The sequence below is a fragment of the Pelodiscus sinensis genome, chromosome 1 (assembly GCF_049634645.1).
Source record: "Pelodiscus sinensis isolate JC-2024 chromosome 1, ASM4963464v1, whole genome shotgun sequence".
Lineage (NCBI taxonomy): Eukaryota > Metazoa > Chordata > Testudines > Trionychidae > Pelodiscus > Pelodiscus sinensis.
In genome coordinates this window covers 216476203-216488422 of record NC_134711.1, presented here as the reverse complement: position 1 = coordinate 216488422, position 12220 = coordinate 216476203, and the positions used below count along the sequence as shown (strand labels likewise).

The window sequence follows — 12220 nt, the reverse complement described above, 5'->3', positions numbered from 1 at the left end:
GACCAAGTAATGAAGAACCAGGACATTTCTCATTTCCGTTCTTTTCTTCACCGGAGGGATGTTAAATATTGCTTAATTGAATAATCAATTAACCTCATGAATTCTTATGGTTTAGTTGACTATTCCCTAGGGGTGTAGTCCCTAGGGGTGAGGACAGCTCCACTCCCAAGGAACCCCTTGCCACTCTGCACTGCTGCTGCTGTATCAGAGGCAGCAGCGCGGGGTGCCAAACGGAAGCTGGTCTGTGAGGGACAGAGCTAGCCCAAGCTACAGGCTGACCGGGCTACCGCCTGGGGTGCCCCATTGTAGGGGGCACCACGCGGGGCTACCGAGACAGGTGGGGGCGGGGCCACGCATGCGCTGGGTGCCTGGTGCAGCGCCGCGCATGTATCGGGGGTGGGGCCATGCATGTGCCGGGCACCCGTGGGTGGCACGTGTCACACTCCCGGGGGTGGCACCGCACTCCCGGAGCCCGGGGCACACTAATGGCTCAGGCCAGCCCTGGTGCGGGAAGCCAGTTTAAAAACCAGCTCCCCTCGTGTACCGGCTGCCTGTTGCCCCATGCTGCTACCTCTGATCCAGCAGCAGAGCAGGGTGGCAGCAGCCTCTCTCTGAGGGGCATCTGAGTTCCCGGAGCCGGCGCGAGTCAGAACTGAGCCAAGCTGCTCTCTTGGCTCCTAATACACTATAAATGCAGAGTCGCAGGGGGGATAGGTCCTGGACCCAGCGCAAGCCAGGACTGAGTGGGGGGTGTTGGCCACCCTGCTACATAATGTGATGGGGGCGGGGGGGGGGGGGGAGATGCATGTAGTCTATACCAGTGTTTCTCAACCAGTGGTACGAATACCTTTAGGAGTACTCAAGAGAAGTCTGGGCGGGGGGGGAGGGGTACATCAAAACAACTGAAATTTGGAGAAAACTGAATTTTTGTTTTAAGTTTTACAGCGTTTTATTATTTTTGTACTTTTTACACCCAAAAATTTCATCACCCGCCCTGCTATGATTAAGTTGTTTAAACAAATGTGTTGCAATGGTAGGAAAAAAATTGTATGTCTGTAAACTGTAGGTACTGGGGGTATTTATAATTTTTTTTTTAAAGGGATACTTTATAAACAAAAAAAAGGTTGAGAAACTGGTCTATAGCATTAACCTATAAGCTTTTGTATCATATAATTGATGACACTATTACATCTCTGCTTAACCCACTGTTCTTTTTCAGAATAAGACTTATAGCCAGATCTGGATCTCTTCCGCATACATGTTGATGGGCAGAGTGGGCACCCTGTGGAGACAGCAGCATAAGTCAAGATGTGGGGAAGGGAAAACAACTAACAGAAGGGAGGAGGGGGAGGAAAGGAGAGGAACTTTAAGAAGCAAATATTTCAGTTTCAGTGGGTGTGTGGTAGAGGCGGCTGAGGAGATTGTATTTCTGAGTTTGGTTTTGCTACTGATCCAACTAACTGGAATAGTTGGATTGGTTGCCAAAATAATCTTTCAAAGGAAGAGCAAGAGAGCATCCCTCCTAAAATTCTGGAATAACTCTATAATCACCTCCCCTCTCCCCTCTCCACCCCCCCCCCCCCCAGAGTTGGACAGAGCATTGATGTGTGTGGGGGGGAGAGGGGAAATCCCGTAACGGACAAAACTATAAATTAAACCGCTGTTGACAGAGGGAAGAGGTGTAGTTATATATATAACGGAAGTATTTTCATTTGAGAGCTGCTGTTCTCTTCTCCCACATGTCTAGTCAGTGGAGAGTGTGAGGGTTTTCCTGTTAGAGACATGGCAATGGTGGTTTCCTCAGTGCTTTTAATGTTAGATTAATGCTCTGGAGACAACATAGTGATAAATGGGTTCCTACAGTTATATCTACATCCTGTTCTCCCTTCCCCCTCCCGCATGTATACTCACATGTACAGTCCAGGTTGTAACGCTTGTTCTTACACAAAGCCACAGTTCTGACTAGTTTCCCCTCATGATTAAACTGCTGCTCCTTCTTTCAAAGCTTAGCCGCTAAGCCCTTTAATTTGAGATGCAGGGTGCTTTATTATCAGCTGTTTCCTAGGAAGATGACAAAGACGAAATGGGGACGAGAAAGGCTTAGGGTTAACAGAGAAAGTGGTGCCAGTGAATTGGCTTGTCATCTGTGATGTGATACATTCCAATTCATTATTTTTGCTATTACTGATCACTTCCAGAAAACAGATCTATGAGACTGGCCTCCCTCTTTCTGTTGTTGTTTCATGTTATAATGACTAAGCTCTCGTGTCAGATTATAGCCAGTAATCAGAGCTGTGGGCAGAGAATTGAGTATTTCTTATCTTCTGGAAGAGAATGGCTCCCCTGTGTGAGCTGCAAGGATGTCTAGGCCAGAAGCAACCTGTGCATTGATAGAGATTTAAGTGTTTGCCTTTTGAAAAGCTTGATACTAAATTAGAGAGGAAACAGACAATTTGAGTCTTTTTTTCTTTTTTTTTTTACTACCTACCATGAGCCACGAGCATGAATGGTTTTAATGGGTATATTTTTGCTTCCATGCTGGTCATGCGGGCTTTTCATTTCCGTATAATTTTTGTTTACAAATGAAATGTGGTGGGAGGGGAAGGGAAGAAGAAACAGTCAGATGGCTCTTTTAACCTAACTGACCCAGTCCAATCAAACTGCATTTTTCCATTTATGTGTCAGTGCCTTTCACAGTTTTAAACAATATATTTTTAGACTGAAAAAGGTGCCTATCACATTGATGAGCTCAGATTTCATATCATGGCTTCCTTTCCTGCTTTCAGGTTTCTCCCATTCGGCCTTTACCTTTGGTATTGAAAGCCACATTAGTCAATCCAACATCAATGGAACACTAGTGCCACCTGCTGCCCTCATCTCTATTCTTCAGAAAGGCCTGCAGTATGTGGAGGCTGAGATCAGCATCAATGAAGTAAGTACCACAAGCAGGATGTGCACTTTTTGCAATCTACAAACGTGCTAGGAGTTGGCATACAAAATCACACATTTTTGGTTAAACTCAACAGGTCAGGTGAACATGAGGCAGCTACTCGGGTGTCTGGGGATCCGCTTCATTTCAATTCATCTCGCCCCAGCATTCAAAAAGGCTCTAAAATACTTTCCATTTGCAATTATCGCTTAGTGGATTTTCTTTACAATACTGAAATGGGTTTTTTTTATGTTACTGAGCTCTAAGTAAAAAAGTTAAATATGCAGGGAGACTTATGTTGCATAAGAAAATATATGTGCATTTTTAAAAAAAAAAGTGTTTCTGTTTTCAAAATCACAGAAGCAATCAGTGGGGAAAGTCTGCATTGTATCTTAAAACTTTGATTATATGCACTGTTAGCAGAGAGGACAACCAGCGAGCCTTAGGGGCCTGATCCAAAATCCACAAAGTCCATGGAAAAATTCCCATTGATTTCAATCAGCTTTTGGATCAAGCCCTAAAAAAGACTAGGGATGTGAAAGGTTAACCAGCTAACTGGCAAGGATCACCCTTAATGGGTGATACTTACCAATTCTAGTTAATCGGTGGGGGCTGTAGTATCTCCCCACCCACCATGGGCAGGAGGCTGTTCCAGCCCTGCAGGATCCACTGCGGACAGAGGCTACTCTGGACACAGTGGGGGAAAAGGAAGCCCCTCTTAATTGGTTTTACATTTTACATCTCTAAAAAAGGCAACGTATGATCAAATGGTCTGACTGAGCAAGACACTGGAATCAAGGCATTCCCTGAATTCTAATCCTGGTGGCAAGTTCCCAACCAGATAGACTCAGTGACACAAAGAAACTATACAGGAAAGTCCAGTAGTTCTGCGCTGCCTAACTTAATAACACGATGCCACAGCAAAAGGAAATGAGATGATCCAGATCTTCCTGTATTACACAATATTCACCATGGATACTTTTAATTAAGATCTTGATTCTAAATAATAATTTCCTTTGTGTACATCCATTCTCCCACCTCATGCACCTTAGGCATGGAAAATCCATTATAATACCCAAACTAATAAATATTTTAAGAAATCAGGAAGGGGAACATATTTACCTCTGCATGTCAGGTAATACATGGGGAGTGGGAATCTTTAATATACATTAATTCATATGAAAGCTGTGATCTCTTTTGGCTGTAAAATATTAATACCTGAGCAGTAGGGGGAAGAACAAAAGGACGGGAAAAAAGAAGGTGAAGACCTTGTATTCTATGTACAGCACTTATTTTTAGAGCAGTGGTTCTCAAAGTGCAGTCTGCAGACCACTAATGGTCCACGGCCACCTCCCAGGTGGTCCGTGGCTTGAGCTCAGCCCTCTCTTCCCCCACACAACGTAAGATATGACAGGCTCTCATGGGGGCTTGTCCATGTCCCCTTACCTCAGATGAGGCGGCCAGCCCCATCTTGTTCTTTGTGCTCAAAGTCTGCAGCAGCCTCGAGCCTCTTGTCACCTCTCTACTCCGGTCACCATGTCGCTGGGATTTGGCCCGGAATCAGGATTCTCAAGTGAGGAGCTGACCCTGTGCTTCCCCTTGCACTGCACCTGCTGCGTTGGGGACCTGCCCGGCCTGTGTACTCTGCTAGAGGGCACCCCGCTCTGATCTTGCCGTCCATCCATTGGGCTGCCAGGGCTTAGACTATGAGTGTCTGCCTGTAGGGGAATGTGGAACACAGAGGGCTCACAAGAGGGTTTGTCCTGTCCCCCTAACAGAGCCAGCGGCCACCTCGGCATCCTGCCGTCATTTTCTCCCTCTCCAGTTCCTGCTTGTTCAGCAGCGGCCAAGTAAAAGGACATGCAACATAGCAGTGGCTGTGTTTGATCTTGTGGTCTCCCCGTCCAGGGTATTCAAAGTTGCAGTTGGTAAAATGTTCACAGATGAGAGTGTTCAGTGGGAAGAGATCAGCTCTAAATAAAACCTGAAAGGTGGTTCAAGTGAGAAGCAGCAGTTCTTGGGGGCTGGCCAGAGAAGACTCGGATGATCACACGGTTCAGCATGTGAAAAAAGGGAGGGAGACAATGGAAGAATTGAAAACCGTGAGCAATAAGGAGGTTACGTGTTTTTAAAGGCATCTCCAAGGCTGGAACTATCATGCTCATGTCCACAAGACAGCTTAAAAAACATTTATTCTGCAAATCAGGCAGCAGGCTTTTGTGTGGAGGCTTCACACAAACTTCTTCTCTGAAAACAATTCTGATTTTTCAGTGGTCTTTCTTCACCTCCTCCCTCCCCTGCATGCCCTCCACGCGGGAAGCCGAGCTGGTGCTGCAGCTACACGGGCTCCCTGCTGCATGGGGAAGGAGAGGCTGAGCTCCCTCCCCCTCCCCACCCTGCTGAGGGAATGCAAGGGGGCATAAAGCCCTTTTGCCCAGACCCCCACAATATAATCCCTCTCACTCCCATCCCCCACCAAGACCATGCACCCCCCAGCTTGCTCCGATAACCTCCCATGCTCCTGCACCCTACCTCCTGGCTAGAAAACCTACCCCCAGCCTGCTCTTGCATCCTCCCCCCAACCAGACAGCCTACCACAAGCTCCGTCCTTCACCCTCCTTTGCTCCTGCACCCTCCCTCTTGGCTAAACACCCTACCCCCAGCCTGCTTGTGCACTCTTCCTTGCTTCTGCGCCCTGCCGCCTCGCCAGACCTCTACCCCCACCCTGCTCCTGCATCCACCATTGCTCCTGCTCCCTGCCCCTGGCCAGATACCCTACTCCCAGCCTGCTTCTGTACCCTACCTCCCACCTAGACCTTGCAACATCTTCCCATTCTGCACCCTACCTTCCTCCCAGTTTCTACACCCCCATCCCTTTCCCACTCACTGGCCGCCCTGTCCCGCACACTGAATCCCTCATTTTTGTCCCCACCCCAGAACCTAAGGGGGTCCATAAATGCACTAACTCTGGAACCCCAGAAAAGTAAATCTGGCCTATGGGAAGTCCTGAACCTCAGTCCTCCATGTCCCTTCCCCACACCCTGTGGGGCTTGAGCACCAGAAGAGTGAGGTGTCTTAGTTGGGGGCCACATCAGTGATGGTTCGGGGTTTTTAGAGGAGTTCTTTTGCTCCTCACTTGTGTGGTCTCCAACTGATTTTTCTGTGTGTCACTGGCCCTCAACTCAAAAAGTTTCCCCACCCCTGCCATAAATAAACAAAACATTGAAACCTTTTGTGTTGAACATAATTGTTGTACTTTATTTAAAATGTGGTTTCATAAGCTAACATGAGAAAGTTAAAACACTTCATCTGTGTAATAATTTAAATAAAACCATTCTTTCTAGCTGCAGCACTAGCAAAATGGCTTGGGTGTAATTTTGTAATTAGTGGTGGGTTTCCATTAGCAACTGGTGGTCCACACAAAGGTTTACACTGAGACAAGTGGTCCATGGGCAAAAAGTTTGAGAACCACTGGTGTAGAGGTAAAATTTAATATTTGTTTTACTCTCTGAATGGAACAAGTCATATTTAGGAATGATCATTCTTTAATATAAAAGCAGTGGCATTTGAGATTAATGCTAAATTATACTTTGATGTATTTTTAATTATAAAGCACCCTTCAGGATTTATCTTGATTTTCTGCCACTTGATACTTTGCCCTAATGTTGCAATTGGATGCAGGTGGGTGGACTCTTGCACCTGTGGACATCACAACTGACAGACCATTTGGCCTAGGTGCTGATGCAAGAGTCATTCCAAGTAGAACTAATTTCAGGATCTCTGCCCAAATTGAGAAAATGCTCTAAAAACATGTTTACTGTCACTAGATTTATGGTGCTTTGTATACTTTTTAAAAAACACTGATCATCACATTTTGCGGGCTTCGGTGTGTTTTGACTTATTCAGATGGAATACACAAATTATGAATTCGCTCATTATGAATTATCTTGTCCAGTTGTGACATTTAATAAGTTTATCTCCAATTTCATGTCCCTTAATATAATTGTGGTTTATCACAATTGCAAATACAATTTTTTCACCTTTATTGCAACGAATTGTTCTTGCACTTCATGCTTAAAAGCACACACAAAGACACTGTTTGGAAATGATCAGAAGACAGAACATGGTGGGAACTGGAAGCATTTCCTTGCCAATTGTGCCATTCAAAGAAAGTTAGAGGTAGACCGAACATGCCTCAGAATTTTCTTTCCTACCAGGAGTGATCACCTATCTTTGCTAGCGGTTGTTCTAAAATGAAGGAGCTTACAATCCAAAATCCAGTGAAGGCAGAAAGCAATCAGTATGCGCCTTCTCTAATGTGTGCGCAGAAATGTCTCCATCTTAGGCTAGCATGCCTGCTGCACTGTATTGGACCTGCCAAGGACTCCCCTACACTGTGAGGAATCCTCAGGTCTTTACCTGCAACAGCTTTTGAGTCCCTTATCTCCTTTCTGGCACACAGTTAGGGCTCAGATTCTAAAATTTTGTGTACAGTAATGGGCCTGAGTTTTATATTCTAGCTTCATTTTTATGCCTGCAATTATGCTACCATATATGTCAAAGTATCCAGCTGTAATCAGCAAGTATTTAATATTTCCTACATCTACAGTAATGACCATAATTATGCCCACAATATTCTGCGTGCAAAAAAAGAAGCCTGATTAAGGCTGTTGTGAAAGTCAATGGGAGCTTTTCTATTGCCTTCAATAAATATAGGACCAAGCCCTGTATGCCCTCAGTTAAAAGTTTCATATGTCACACTGTTCAAGGAAACAGCACCTGTATTTCCCTTCAGTGCTTCAACAAGGGCACCCACTTTCAGGCTTCCAGCTCCCCAACTGTCTCTCCCTTCTGACTGAGGTATTTCCAGGCTGCGGAGTTTCCTGCCTTCACTGTGTAGTTCCCAGCACACACATAGGTTGCCCAAGGCCACCCGCCTGCTTTCTCTTGAGAGATGGATAGAGATTGCCAACAGTGATAAGTTCTACAAAGCTATACCTAAGCAACCCTGTTTTATTCTCAAGGTAAAAAGCACTTGAGAGAAAACATATTTAAAAACATCAAAAGAAACTGCCTGCATGCTAATGGGCTTACCAGGAACCCCCACCTTAATGTGGATTCTGGCAGGAAAAAATCCTCCCACCCTGCAGATTTTCTTAGGGTTACAAGTTCATAACCTCAGATCAGTCACTCAGTCATAAGACTTAGTAGGCCAATCCTTTCACCCCATTCATAAGATGGGGATTTTCAGTAGACCTGAACTCTTATGCTTCTGCTAGATCAGAAGACCCCGAGTAAGTTTAAATTCAGGCTATTTATCCCAAAGTCTTTTGTTTGTCTTTGGTCTCTGGAAAATCTAGTTAGAACTAATATATGTGGGAGTGGGGGTGGTGGAATGATAAAGGCTGAAAATGATAGCTCCAGCAAGTCCAGACTAGTCAGTCAAGTTGTTATCTTTAGATTTCAGTTTTAAATTGTTGTGGCAGGGTTACTATAAAGTGAGAATTGTTTCTCAGCTCCTTCTTTTGCCACCTCTCCACTCAAGTCTCTCACCACTGTATATTTCCATTTTAGAAATCTTTCTCTGCTGGGTCACATCAATTACCAAAATCAGACAGGGATGGGTTATGACTTTGTTTTCATATGTAAAAAAATAAATCTCTAGCACTTGTAGTTATGAAGATATCCTTCAAAATGGGAATCAGTGTACACTGATGTAATGATGTTTTTGTCTGAGTCTGCAGGGAGCCTGAAATGCTAGCTCTGAGAGGTGTGAACTTTTCCATTGATCTCAACAGTGTGAGAACATATATATGCCAACATTAACAATTTCATTGTTTAGCAAAAGTGCACACAATTACATACCCTCTCAATTAGACCCATGTCTGTTTCACTGCATAGCCCTTGACTCTTTGATTTTGAAATGCAAAATGAAGGGGACATTTTTTTTCTTAAGGTTTAGATAATTAACCTTTGTATAACTCCATTTTCTTTCATACATTCAAATATCTTATGTAGCTGAATTTATACACTCTCTCAACAAATTCTATATCCACATCAGACATTTCTAGGCAAAGCTTGGATACCATAGTTTTAAACTTTATAAAGCAGAGAAATTTCCGATGTTCTTGTACTTTTCGGTCACAGCAAAAGCCCTGTAACCTCACAGTGCCCATGTGTTTGGTTTCTCTTTGATAGTCCCCTTTCTGCAGACCTTGCTCCATTGGGAATATTCTAAGCCTGCATTTTTCCCTCTGTTTATTTTGTCCCCAGGATGGTACAGTATTTGATGGCCGGCCAATAGAGTCACTATCTCTGATAGACGCAGTGATGCCTGATGTGGTACAGACCAGACAACAGGCATTCAGAGAGAAACTAGCTCAGCAACAAGCCAGTGCAGCGGCGGCAGCGGCAGCAGCAGCAGCAGCAGCAACGGCGGCAGCAGCAGCAACAGCAACAGCTGTTTCCCAGCAGAACACACCAAAGAATGGAGAAGCCACTGTGAATGGAGAGGAGAATGGGGCACATGCAATAAGTAAGCGAAAGCACAGAACCCATTTTCCTATGTTCAGATGAACGCTGGTTGGAATAATGCTTTTGCGGCAGCATGATGTTCACCCAACAGTTGTAATGTGAGCGAACTCGTGGGAGAGTTATCCTGGAAAGCTATTAAAGCATAGTCAGAAAGGTTTCTGTGTAAATCTTATGCATTGGAGATGCAGGCTGCAGTGCTGGTATAGTCAGTAGTTTGTCCTATCCCTTTACAAGACTAAATAAGCCTTTCAGAATTGCAAACTCAGGTAGGCAGCATTGAATTAAGCTGTGTGCACCTTCTGCAGGCCCGCCAACTATGGGGGCAAAGGGAGCAACAACCTCAAGGACCAGCAATTCAACAGGGTCTGAGGCTCCCAGCCGGGATCGTCACTGCAGCGGCAGTCGCTAGAGCCCTGAGCCCATGAAATCTCCACCGGAGTGCTGTGCGGGAGAGGCTGGCTGAGGGGAAGAGGGCCATGGCACTGTCCGAGCAGTGCTAAGGGATGGTTGCCCCAGTCCTTCCCTCTCCACCTGAAGCCACGTCCCTTCTGGGCCTTCTGTTTTGTTCAGGGTGCCAAAGCATTGCCTACATTACCAGCTTGCCAGGTGCCTTGAGGCTACCCCCCAGTTAAGATAAATGAAACCAAGTGTGGCCTCCCTAGTTTAGATTGTGAACGTTATATAGCAACTCCTATTGAAAATAATGGGAATTGTGTGGTTCAATCCCTTAGTCAGGAGTTACACTCTCAAGCCCATCTTTAGTATGAAGGTGTGGCCTCAAGAAATTACAGACCCTCTGGTGCCACATCCTTGTTAGTCAAAGAAGAGAGCACGTTCTTGTATTAAAAGTGAGGCAAGCCACAAAAATCACATCATACATCTCTGCAGTCTGTGTGTGGTCTCAGAGCCAGAGCATGTCCATTTCTGGCTTTCTAATAGCATAACTATTGCAGTGATTTTAATCAGAGGGAGTTTCGTTAATAATTGCTGTTGTATTGCATGTCACATGGCCATTTTGTCCTTCTTTGTTGTGGTGTAGTAAGGTCTGAATTTATGCTCTCCAATACATTTTCACAGAGAAAGGGAAAAGGCCATGCTAAGGGCTGTATCAACCCAATGGGACATAGGTTAACATGCAGTAAATTTCATAGAATCATAGAATACTAGAACTGGAAGGGACCTCGAGAGGTCATGGAGTCCAGTCCCCTGCCCTCATGGCAGGACCCAGTACTGTCTAGACCATCCCTGATAGATATTTATCTAGTGTACTCTTAAATATCTTCAGAGAGAGATTCCACAACCACCCGAGGCAATTTATTCCAGTGTTTGACTACCCTGACAGTTAGGAACTTTTTCTTAATGTCCAACCTAAACCTCCCTTGCTGCAGTTTAAGCTTCTTGTTCTATCTTCAGAGGCCAGGAAGATCAAGTTTTCTCCCTCCTCCTTGTGACACCCTTTTAGATACCTGAAAACCACTATCCTTTTCAAATTTGGGTTGTTAGATTTGAATAAGCAACCCAACAGGCAGAGAGTAAAAGGAACAAACAGCAGTTTGGGATTTAGAAGGGGAGAAGGTCTTTGAGTAGTGACTGGCTTAGCAATCGCTCTGTGGGTCCTGGAAGAAGAGCTGAGGCCTGAAAGATCAATAGAAGTAGGCTATGGAGAGAGCCTGCAGAGCTTCCCAGGGACCAGTGGCCCTGTGAAAGTATTTGCACCACCGTGGGATGCTGCAAACTTCCTGTCTCCAAACCATTCACACTATGCCATCTTAGTGGCGCATCAGCTCTGAAAGAGTAAGAAGATATGTGGGGGAGGCTCGCAAAACTTTAGAATCCTTGTTCAGTTGTACTGGCCTCGTCAGCCATCTGTGACCTGTTTAAACAACAAAATACGAGAGTTCTTCAAGTGCTTGCTCAAGGTGTACTTGACACACACACCAGTGACCAGAAGTTTTCCACTCAGCAATATCCACAGGGGAGCAGCTCTGGCTCCTTCTGGAGTGACACTGGTATGGCATAGTATAAGGGGCGCTGCTGGTCCCTCCCTTCCTCCTCCCCCCCTCTTAGTTCCTTCTTACAACCAGTGATGGTACATGGGACATTTGCTGCTTTTACTAGTGTTGTTTAGGCTTCCTTCATATGAAATAGTGTTCCTGAAACATTAGTACACATAGTAATTGAGTTAGTTTCCCTTAGCAGTAGTTACAGTTTTGTCAGTTCCAAACAGGACTTAGCTTCAAGCCTTGTGATCACTGTAAATGACCTATGCCCAAAGCGATCCACATAGTAGTTCTCAGGTGCCTTGCCAAAGGGCACATAAGTGACGGGTTCTTCAAACCTAAGACTAAGAAGGAGTGCAGTATCAGATTTAGAGTGCTCCTGATGGAGTCAGCACTTATTCTGGTCTTAGAAGATATATTTGGTAAATCATACTTGGTTGCTAGGTGTTATAGAGCAATTGAAAAAGGCAGATTAAAAACAGAGAATTGCTTCTCTGAGATTCAGTTTAAAGTTACAGTGAATGGAGAGGGAGTACAAAAGAAAATAACATGATTGTGTCTAACTAAACATTCCCTATTCACTTACATCTGTTGTTTCAAGGTTTAGTCCTTTCTAGATATGGATATTGCTGAAAATTCTATGCGTGATTCTTGTCTTACTTCATCTCTCTCCCATCTCTTGCTCTGAACTCACGCAAAATGAATCGGTTTCCATTCAAATCTCTCCTGGCTCCCTGCCAACACTTCCTTTATATCC

The 12220-nt window shown here is 44.8% G+C and overlaps 1 protein-coding gene across 5 annotated transcripts in view; it reads left to right on the top strand.

Moving 5' to 3' along the window:
- TBL1X (transducin beta like 1 X-linked) overlaps positions 1-12220 on the top strand; it is a 290873-nt gene that overhangs the window by 244490 nt on the left and 34163 nt on the right. For all 5 annotated transcript variants that reach the window (XM_075915224.1, XM_075915214.1, XM_075915234.1 and 2 more), the window contains 2 exons: positions 2787-2932; positions 9203-9464. In XM_075915224.1, coding sequence (XP_075771339.1) covers positions 2787-2932; positions 9203-9464 — 408 coding nt within the window. The remainder of the gene's footprint in view (positions 1-2786; positions 2933-9202; positions 9465-12220) is intronic.